Raw genomic sequence first — 11509 nt, forward strand, 5'->3', positions numbered from 1 at the left:
CCAGATTTTGCAGCTCTTTCAGAACATCAGCTATCTGGATTTGGGTGAAGGAGAAATGTTGGGGGTTTTGGCGGGTTGCTGTGGAGGCAGTTGACCGGGGTAGGGGTAGCCAGGTGGAAAGCATGGCCAGCCGTAGAGAAATGCTTATTGAAATTCTCAATTATAATGGATTTATCAGTGGTAACAGTGTTTCCTAGCATCAGAGCAGTGGGCAGCTGGGAGGAGGTGCTTTTATTCTCCATGGACTTTACAGTGTCCCAGGACTTTGAGTTTGTACTACAGGATGCACATTTCTGTTTGAAAAAGCTAGCCTTAGCTTTCCTAACTGCCTGTGTATATTTGTTCCTAACCTCCCTGAAAAGTTGCATATCACGGGGGCTATTCGATGCCAATGCAGAACGCCACAGGATGTTTTGTGCTGGTCAAGGGCAGACAGGTCTGGAGTGAACCAAGGACTATATCTATTCCTAGATCTTTTTTTTTAAACAGCAGAGGTGTATTTGGAGGGCGAGTTAGTTAGGATTATATCTATGAGGGTGCCCGTGTTTACGGATTTGGGGTTGTACCTGGTAGGTTCATTGATAATTTGTGTGAGATTGAGGGCATCAAACTTAGATTGTAGGATGGCCGGGGTGTTAAGCATGTCCCAGTTTATGTCACCTAGTAGCACAAGCTCAGAAGATAGATGGGGGCAATCAATTCACATATGGTGTCGAGGGCACAGCTGGGGCAGAGGGTGGTCTATAGCAAGCGGCAACAGTGAGAGACTTGTTTCTGGAAAGGTGAATTTTTAGAGGTAGAAGCTCGAATTGTTTGGGTACAGACCTGCATAGCAAGAAGGAACTCTGCAGGCTATCTTTGCAGTAGATTGCAACACCGCCCCCTTTGGCAGTTCTATCTTGGCAGAAAATGTTATAGTTAGGGATGGAGATTTCAGGGTTTTTGGTGGTTTTTCTAAGCCAGGATTCAGACACAGCTAAGACATCCGGGTTGGCAGAGTGTGCTAAAGCAGTGAGTAAAACAAACTTAGGGAGTAGGCTTCTAATGTTAACATGCATGAAACCAAGGCTTATACGGTTACAGAAGTCAACAAATGAGAGCACCTGGGGAGTGGGAGTAGAGCTAGGCACTGCAGGACCTGGATTAACCTCTACATCACCAGAGGAACAGAGGATAAGTAGGATAAGGAGCAGATTTCTGGGAACGATAGCATAGATTCAAGGCATAGTGTACAGACAAAGGTTAATGTAGGATTGTGAGTACATTGGAGGTAAACCTAGGCATTGAATAATGACGAGAGAGCTATAGTCTCTAGAGACGTTTAAACCAGGTGATGTCATCGCATATGTAGGAGGTGGAACAACATGGTTGGTTAAGGCATATTGAGCAGGGCTAGAGGCACTACAGTGAAATAAGACAGTAATCACTAACCAGGACAGTAATGGACAATGCATATTGATATTAGAGAGAGGCATGCGTAGCCAAGTGAACATATGGGTCCAGTGAGTGGTTGGGCTGGCTGGGGACACGGCGATTCAGACAGTTAGCAGGCCGGTGCTAACAAGCTAGCAGTTAGTAGGCCGGAGCTAACAAGCTAGCAGTTATCATACCGGGGCTTGCAAGTTAGCAGAAGGGCCTTTGGGGGAAGTCGCGATGGAGCTAAGTCTGTTTTTGCCTCTTCGTGGGGTGACGTCAATAGACCATTCATGGATTAGTAGGGTTCCAAGTAGTTTTAGGTAGCTAGCAGGCCGCGGTTAGCAGAATGGGCCTTCAGCGGACGTCACGCCTGAGGGGCCTGTTAGAATCCTCGGGCAGATTATGTCGGTATTCCAGTCGTAGAGGATCGGCGGGGTTCCGTGCCACGTACCGGCAGTAGAAGGGGTCCGGATATTGTAGCCCAGGAGTGGGCTTCGGTGGTAGCCCAGGAGCCCTAGCCGGGCTAGCTTCAGGCTAACTGGTGCTTGCTCCAGCATGGAAACGCTAAACCGGAGTAGTCACACGGGATTGCAGTTAGCTACTGGCGAAGATCCAGATGAAAATGTTCAGAGTTTGCAGTAGGAATCCAGGGATATGGAGAGAAAAAAGATAGGTCCGTTATGCTCTGGTTTGAGTCACGTTGTACGAACTGGCGAGAGCTTTCCGAGCTAAAGGTTAGCTGATGACCGCTAGCAGTGATTTGCTGACTGGTAGCTGGTAGGTAGTTAGCTGATAGCTGGTAGGTAGTCAGTTGAGGGATTCCAGATCCGAAGTAAATAGAAATACTTTAGAAAAAAAAACAGATCCACGCCACATTGGGTGAGGCGGGATGCAGGAATGCAGGAGAGTATTTAGAAGTTGAGGTTTAGGAAAATATTTGTAAAAGATATGCGAAGAAAAAGATATATACAAGGGACACGACAAGACAAAGACGTCTTACTGCTAAGCCATCTTGGATATTTTAGGGAGCAGGGTGTAAAATATTAATAATTTATTCTTAACTGACTTGCCTAGTTAAATAAAGGTTCAATAAAAAAATATAAAATAATGAATCGTGTACAGCCAAAATCTGACTATAGAAATGTATATCCATCTCTGTCACATTATAAAACCGCTCGCATCAGGTGCGCGTTTGAGAATGGTGTTCTCACGTAATAGCATTTTGGAATGTTCACGCATATGGCCGAGACGAGTGAACACATTGTCGAGCTAGGAATGGGAATTATTCATAGTTTATCAAGCTGAATGTTGTGATTTGTTTCATCAGCCTCATCTTTGTGTTTAAACATTTTAGTATGGAACCACTGTTGTATGCATTTGACATTTTTCTGGCCTATTGTCCCAAAGTCTGTTGTGAAGTGTCCCAGACATATTTTTGAACGTCCCCGGGACGATAAAAAATTTGAGCCCTGGTTGTATGTGATCCAGAATTTGATTCCACCAACATGCACAAGGTGAAGGTAAAATGGCCAAAATACACACACCTACAGTATGTATATGTGTATAGTTACTTAGCTAAGTTAGCAAACAGTAAAATTATTTGATTTCCCCCCACTGTAACACAGTAGTATGTTAGCCAGCAGTACACAATATGGGTTTCAGTAGATAAACTAAAGTTAGCTAGGTGGCTTGCACAAAAAATAACTTACTTAGCTAGGCACCGTATATGTCATCTGCCCTCTTGGTGCTGGCATCGGCTGTAGCTGAGCTACTAACGTTAGCTAAATCCAACTCTTTGTTTCGAATCCTCATCGCTATATTCCGGTTGAAACATGGATGTCACCATATAGCTAATAGATGTTCCATCGTCTAATTGGTGTTGATGAGAGGAATCACTTGAAGCCATTGCTTCTGGTCAGTTCTTTCAGTTGTGCCCAAAGGATTGTTATTAGTGTCCACCTCCTTTTCAAAAAAGCCCGCCTTGGGGGACGGACGGGGGCCAGAGAACAAGGACCATCCCAAGTTGTAGTGTTTCAGGGACTGGAAAAAATGTGTCTGCTTGTATATTTAGCAATGAATCCAGTGATAGGAACATCGTTGAAATGGCTTTATCGAACAAGGACAACCATATCTACACCCGTAAAAACGTATAGTCCGATCAGTTAACATAGAGCCTTCACGAAATGCCACAAAGGACTACATGTATTTTTACATTTCTAAATTCCTCTTTAAGCGACCCTCTTACTCCCCAGCATGCATGCGATTCTATTCGCCCTCATCACAGGTGTTATCTGTCTTCAATCAAAACTTTGATATGTTGAATCAGACGTACACAGAAACTATGAGAGAAATACAGAATGTATATAGTTTTATTACGCATTGATTAGAATACAGATAGCAGAATGAAACAAAGCACAATTTGTTATCGGTGTAGAGGGCATATAAATTGTAAATAAGAATTTGTTCTTAACTGACTTAGCCTAGTTAAAAAAAGAAATGTATTTGTTCTATTCAGTTACATAATAAATACATAGCAAACATAACTCCACTAAAAGTTCATTAAATATCTCCATAAATCAGTGCAATAAACAGATAAAGTTCTTCATTCAAAAGGGAAAAGTATAACTGCTAACCTAAATACTAATCGGAAGTGATTCATAACAAAGCATTTGACAAAAAAGGGAAAGCAATATGATAACATTATATCACATTTCCCTGAGATTTAACTCACAGTCAATTGTTATACTCCGTTATGCTATAATACATGTTGTTGACCGCTGCAATTGTTTTTAATGTTTTGTCCCTGTCTTTGCTCTTGTATTGTATGTTCACACTGCTCTCGCAAAAGAGGTTCATCAAAGGTCTTTTCCTGGTTAAACAAAGGTTAACTATATTAAATAAAATAAATACTCTATAATCTCTACTACTTGGAACATTCTCCCTCAATACTACTATATGTAACTGTGCAACATCTAACACAAAACTGCAGTACCCCTATCCGACTCCTACTCCTATTTTAGCTGCAACTGCTACCATTAAGAGACAGTCAGTAGTAAGACCTCACACTGGAGTTTATTGGTTATGTTGCTGGATTGCTGCTGGATTCTCTATAGACAGAAATGTGTCAAAGAATTTGTCGTATTTGAGCTCTTTCTCCAGCATGTCAGGAATCTGTGAAGTTGGAGTCAGAAGGTACAGAAACACATCTTTAGTTATCCACCAACAGGAATGTCATTGATATGATATAAAATGAAAACAAAGTGTTGGTTCCTTTTGTGCCCTCGATGTTCCTCTTCATCGTCAACAAGATTATGTTAATTTACCTGCATGTCATCGCCTGGTTGTCTTCCCTCAGTCTTGGACTCCGTGTTCACAAATGCCACAAAATGGATCAGAGTGTAAATTCTAAAGGAACAAAATAATAATAATGTAATAGCAATAAAATGGGGACGATTTCATGGGTTAATTTATCATAATATAAAGGCAAACTAAATTACTTTAAGAAAATAGTATTTTGAAAATGTGGTTTAGAATTTGGTGATCCTGCCTATAAATAAATAAATACATAAATAATTGAAATAATCACCTGTGGTAGAACATGGCAAAGAATTGGATCAGCAGTAAGGATGCAAATCCCAAAAGGAACATCAGTCCTATTGGATCGATAAATAGATACTCCCTAGTCTGAGTCAGATTGAGATTGGATTTTGGGATTCTGATGGTGACTGAGGATCCAATGGCCTGAAGAGTGAACGTTGCCACCAGCCACATGGCATTGCAGATGAAAAAGATAAAAGTCACCTGTATGAAGAGGAGATGAGTTTCATTTAAAGGGATATGAACAAAACAGGCAAGCATGCACAAACAGTGGATTTCTCCGACTAGTGATTGATTCAATAGCACTAAACTATCTCTTTAATACCAGAGACAGACATAAAGTTCTACACCTTCTACTTGATGCTAATATCATGTACATTGAAATGAAAAGACAGCATACAGCCATAGCCATAGCCGCAGGGAAGTAGGAGTGTTGCAGCACCCCCTGATAAATTGAAATAATTTTGATAAAATAAAAAAATACATTTTCCAAAAATGTGACTCGTTTCAGGAAACAAGGCGTATGTTGCGCATCATTACTTCACAGGAAGTCATGTTGTGCATCATTACTAAAATGTGTTTTGTGGCAGAAATGCCTTCTGGAATATGAACTGTAATGTGCCTTAATAACAAACTTTTATGCATTCTGTAAATACGAAGAAAGTTGTTAAATTACGAGCCTAGTTGGTTTAGCCACGGAAAAAGCCAGGGAACCTTCCCGCTAGCCGTGATTGGCTGAGATAATGTATGGGCAGGACATGCCGAGAGATGAGTTCAGATTGGTCTGCCATGTAGCAGACCAATCCTCCCTGACCAAGGCCCTTTTCCAACAATTGCTCAGTTTCGCCAGGCAGCCAGCTCCAGGAAGAGTCTTGGTGGTTCCAAACTTCTTCCATTTAAGAAGAATGGAGGCCACTGTGTTCTTGGGGACCTTCAATGCTGCAGACATTTTTTTATACCCTTCCCCAGATCTGTGCCTCGTCACAATCCTGTCTCAGAGCTCTACGGACAATTCCTTCGACCTCATGGCTTAGTTTTTGATCTGACATGCACTGTCAACTGTGGGATCTTATATAGACAGATGTGTGCCTTTCCAAATCATGTCCAATCAATTGAATTTACCACAGGAGGACTCCAATCAAGTTGTAGAAAAATCTCAAGGATGATCAATGGAAACAGGATTCACCTGAGCTCAATTTCGAGTCTCATAGTAAAGGGTCTGAATACTTATTTAAATAAGGTATTTCCATTTTTTATTTGTAATACATTTTTATGTATATTGCTATTAACATTGTACAATCTGTGTGTCTCTTTATTGGCCTGGGCTAATGTTCAAGACCCAGGCCCAGTTTCCCAAAAGCATCTTGCTGTCAGTTTGTCACTGTCAGAGTAGCCACTCATTTCTGTCATTTGTGTGGTATTAAAAAAGATCATGCTAACATCTTATTTCATGTAAATGTTGAAATGCATTTATAATAGGCCCATTTCTTCCCAGACTTTGCAACAACAAAAAAGCCCATATGTGGAAATCCTAAAAACGTACCTTCTAAACTGTATGCCACAACACAAATGTGATTATAGATGCATGCAATGCTTTATCATAAAGGGGATTCCCCCCCCCCCCCCAGCACCGCACACTCAAAATAGGGGTTATGCATACAGCATACCTTGTTTCTCAGTTCCTTTAGGTCATTTGTGATTTTCTTCTGTTTTTCTTTATCCTCAGCTAGAGGTTCCAAATAGAGCTTCTGGAGCTCTCTCCAAAAGTCCTCCTCTCCCTGGAGCACACCAAGAGACACTTATTAAATAGTCAAGTCAGATATCTACAGTGTATAGTGAAACATATGTGATTCTGGATATAGTGACATACCAACAACGTGAAGCGGTTAGACAACTTTAAATGTATCTTGTAACTTTTATGTCATTCATAATATTATGTTGGTAATAATATACCTTCCCAAGAAAATCTTCATTTAGAGGGAAATCATAGGACTTATTCTGCAGTTGTGTTACCCAGTCTGTAGATACAAACAATCAAATAAAATATTAGTTATCACATGTGCCAAATACAACTGGTGTAAACTTTACAGAGAAATGTTTGGTTATGAACCTTTCCCAACGATGCAGTTAAAAAAAAAAGATAAAATAAAATAAAATGGTAACTTCCACAAGAGAAACAAAATAAAATACACTAAAACGGCGCTATATACAGGGAGTATCAGTACCAGTACAATGAAGAGGGGACATAGTTAGCACAGTGTGCAGAGTAACGGTTACTAGGTGAAGTCTAAATGTGCGTGTTATTTTCTCACGTTTGTAAGATAATATCATAATGTCTTCATCTTAAAGTCACAAAGTGGAAAGATTGTAATAGATCTATTCAAAAATATACTCACTTTGTTCAGTAGACTGATGAGAACGGAATTCCACATTCCTAGATTGAAATAAATCAAACAATATTTGGTGTGCATTCCACACAACTTTCTCGATACACACATCAAAATAGGAAAAAAATGAAAAATACTAATTAAGAGAAAGATTTAAACTAAGATGTTAGATAGAAATATATTTTATATGCAATGGAACACTCCTGAAACAGATCCTTGTGGAATACCACATATAGCCTTGGAGTATAAGGACTTATCATTGAGGTGCACAAATTGGTACCTGTCAAGTATTTCACTTAGAACGTAGTACAGTATATTGGAGATATGCTTCTGGGAAAAAATACAGATCCAAATACTATGCTTAGTGTTTACACAGATCATATAAACACTCCAGACACTCAAAATGTAAATACCTGTTATTGTCTTCAGAGGTCAGATTAGGGTTCACCTTTGGCTCATTAGCCAACACAACAGTTTCTGGCACCTGACCATTCTGGTCTGCTACTTTGCCACTGTCCCAGCAGAGAAACTTGCAGCACTTGGCCTGTAGGATGCGCTGTGCGATGGCCTTGGTTGGTGGCGCAGCGACTTGGACACCTGTCTCCCGAGTGCCCCAGGACACATTGTTCATGTTGACCATGGAGTAGATGGTCAGCAGGAGGTAGCCACTGGGGATTGAGATGAAGTAGAGGAGGCCGTAGACGACCAGATGGAACTCCTTGGGGTGGAATGCTGCTGTGATGATGTTCATCAGCACCAGGCCTATGATAAACAGGCCGCTAGGAGTCCAAATGGTTTGCTGCTCAACCATAGCACCTGAGATGAACAGAGATAGTTAACATAATGACAAAGAATTGACGTTTTGTATTTAATGAATGTCCAAGTTTGATATTGCCCATTACGTTGACCGGTTAGTCCGTAACTCTGAGGTTTGTATTCTTGAGGTTTTAATTTATGTTGATGGCGATGAAGTCTAGTGTCATCATTTACCTATGATGGACAATGCCGTTCCTATCATGAGGAAAGCGTACAAGACACTCATGACAGCTGCTATGGCGATCTGTGTGTCCGATTTCAGCTTGAAGCAGACAAACAGGTACACCACAGGGGGCACTGTTGCAAGGACCAAAGCAACGTTGGGATTGATGTCTAGGATGAATGACAAGCTTCCTGAAAAAGAGAAAGGACCAGAATTATTAGGAACAATATTCATATTCCTTCAGTTAACAAAATGTTTGTATCCTGTTACATCCCAACAACAAACTACCCCAAAGCTAGAGCGGTATGTGGCCCCTGACAGACAGGTTGCCGTGGATACCTGAGATCATTAGGCAGATTGTAGCCGGGCCTAGAATGGAGGCGGCCATGCTGAGAATCTGGTAGAGGATGAAGGGTTTGGAGATAGAGCTGTTCCTCTGGGAGGTCAGAGACCCTGAGCCCAGCAGATCGATGGTGTTGGCCATGGTGGAGGGCCCCCAGCGCCGCCGCTGGTTATAGAACTCCTTGAAGTCCTGGGGGGCGTTGGTGTAGGCGTCAGACGCAGCATTGTACTCCACCCTCCAGCCCTGCTGCAGAAGGAGAGTGCACAGCCAGCGGTCTTCACCTGTGAGAGCAGAGGGAGGAACTGTAGACGAGAGAGGACTACACAGACAAGCAGCTGTCTTCTTCGAATGAGTGTTGTACAGCAATAAAGATTTACCTTGATCATACTGTATGTAGTGGCTAGCCTCCGTGGCCTTAGTGGTGTATCTCTTCATGACGTTGTCGTCCATGAGGGCTGCGCCCCTGAACAGACTGAAGCAGCCGGGGCTGCAGAGCACGCTACCAAACACGTGCTCTGCAGTCTTCTGAAGCCAGTGGCCCACCGCGTACTCAAACTTCTGATACCATACCATAGGACCTGGGGTAATATAACAGAATGATCCGATATATTCTTGCCTTTTATCTCTAGTGTTATATTGTAAAAAGTGTTATGAATGTACATTAAACACATTTTATTCCATTTGACCATAGGACCTGAGTAGATATCTGTATAATAGGGGCCATAAATGATGTATATTATACCCTAACTGTACTTATAGTGTTCACATACAATATTGTTTTAGGACCGGGTACATATAGTGGAAAAAGCAGGTACCATAACTTAAATAGTCTTGGTTGGTGAGTACATCCAATAAACAATTAAACCAAAAAGATGATCCGGGTACGATGTTCAGTTGTGGCTATCTATCAGATATGACAACTCCCTAACAATCATTTGATCCTTATTACGATTCACACGAAAGCTTTATATACCTGTGCCTGTTGGGTGAATCCTCCCACATGCCGCAGCCACACGTGGATAACGTTTCAGTCGATCTATTAGGAGCATTACAGCAGAGGGCTGGAAGTCGGTGTCCCCATCCAAAGCCAGTAGATAGGTATTGTCCTTCTCTTTCTAACAGAATACAAGAGTATCAGTCCCATTTCCTTTATAAGAGTAATTTAACAATTTATCCAAGTATGATGCTAGAATTATAAAAAATGATTGTTTATGCTGTTTACCATCATCTTTTTCTTCAGCTCGCTCTCATCTTCACCCTGATCAAACTTCTTGAAATACTTCCTGGTGAGTCGCCAGCCGAGAATGTAGTACAAGTACATAATCTGAAACAGTGAGTGAACTAATTAAGTCTGTGGTTTCATGTCTAATTCAACTTCATCATCCAACTTCAATTCAAGTATATCACTTTCAATGAAATCATAGCTTCGTGATAGTACAATCAAAATTGAAATAGTGTTAGACCTTTCACAGACACATGGTAAACTGTATATTGACAACATTGTCTCACCTGAGACCATCTCTTCTTGTGGCGGATCAGTAGCTTGTCCTTAAAGTGCACCATCAGCAGGTTGCCCTTAGGGAGGGTGTACTCCAGTCGACCTCCGTAAGGGGTGTGCAGGATCCTCTGGCATGGAAGGGGTGGGCTCTCTTTGAAGATGCATGAATCCTCCTCATTGAAGATACTGAGGTTCAAAGGATGAAATGAGGGAAAGTTTATGTACATTATTATTCTCACCCGTACTGTTAAATCTGCAGTGTACACTGGATTAGCAGTGCTGGGATTGAGTTACATTAGCACACTGAGCACCCCAGCAGTAGGGACCAAACTCACTGCTTTGACACATGCAGGTATTTTTCACTACACCAAATGCCGTTAGGCCTCAATCCAGCACCTGTCTGCTGTCAGAGGAGATGTCAACTGTGCACGTTCCCTGAAGTGACAATTACCCTGATGACATTGTCATGGAAAGTCCCATTAGGTTTTTATGCTTACTTTGACTCAACTTTTAACCCTTTTTTAAACATATTTTTCCCTACTGTCTGAGTTTGTTTTCTACTTGGACAAAAATGACATTCCTGATTGCGTAAGAGTTATTAAAATCATTCATTTGGCCATCATTCTTCAGATTTTTTTTTTTATCAGGCACACACTTCAACAAACAATGACATTGATGGGGATTTGTTACAAATGGTGGAGAATGTGGGTAGAGCATCCCCTGGTGGTTTTCAGAGGAATATGTGGTTTCTTTTTTTAACTTAATCTTGATAAATGTCGCTTGTTTTTTCTAGTACATCGATATTATGATATCATACGTACCATGTATTCATTTCTTTACAGATTAAACATTACATCAAGTATATATGCAGTTCATTTTGTGCATATTGGATCATCATTTGTGAACATTTGTTGCACTGCTTACTTGTAAACAACTCGGATAACGTCCACCAGGTCCTCTGCGTATTCGTTCACATGCCGTTCTTTACTACCTTTCACGTCTTTAAAAGCATCATCAAAGTAAATGTGAGACTCAAAGCTCACATCATCGTTGGAGTTATTCCTTGGCCTGTATTTGTCCAGCCTGGTAAAGAAACAAATAAAAAAGACATCATTTGCGTGAAAAAGCTGCTAACTCTGCCAATTGTGTCGTTTCTCAATCATGTAAAAACATCAGACTGTACCTGAACATTGAGATGATCATTTTCATCATTTCGTCATAGTTCTCATGCCACATTGTTGCACACAGGTACACTGTGACTGGGTCAGTTTGTCTGTGGCTGGAGAAAA

General features: G+C 41.1%; 1 protein-coding gene across 1 annotated transcript in view; it reads right to left on the bottom strand.

The window, feature by feature from the left end:
* Positions 1-3767: 3767 nt before the first annotated feature.
* The window catches only part of LOC106598527 (chitin synthase chs-2), a 56625-nt gene continuing 48883 nt past the window's right edge, over positions 3768-11509 (bottom strand). The window contains exons 6-20 of the mRNA XM_082961148.1: positions 11404-11499; positions 11145-11303; positions 10232-10406; positions 9945-10046; positions 9696-9837; positions 9100-9300; positions 8719-9003; positions 8391-8570; positions 7814-8216; positions 7410-7447; positions 6967-7031; positions 6681-6791; positions 5003-5217; positions 4740-4821; positions 3768-4587 (exon numbers count right to left, since the gene is read on the bottom strand). Coding sequence (XP_082817274.1) covers positions 4489-4587; positions 4740-4821; positions 5003-5217; positions 6681-6791; positions 6967-7031; positions 7410-7447; positions 7814-8216; positions 8391-8570; positions 8719-9003; positions 9100-9300; positions 9696-9837; positions 9945-10046; positions 10232-10406; positions 11145-11303; positions 11404-11499 — 2353 coding nt within the window. The 3' untranslated portion in view covers positions 3768-4488. The remainder of the gene's footprint in view (positions 4588-4739; positions 4822-5002; positions 5218-6680; positions 6792-6966; positions 7032-7409; positions 7448-7813; positions 8217-8390; positions 8571-8718; positions 9004-9099; positions 9301-9695; positions 9838-9944; positions 10047-10231; positions 10407-11144; positions 11304-11403; positions 11500-11509) is intronic.

This window comes from Salmo salar, chromosome 14 (assembly GCF_965601325.2).
Source record: "Salmo salar chromosome 14, fSalSal1, whole genome shotgun sequence".
NCBI classification, from domain to species: domain Eukaryota; kingdom Metazoa; phylum Chordata; class Actinopteri; order Salmoniformes; family Salmonidae; genus Salmo; species Salmo salar.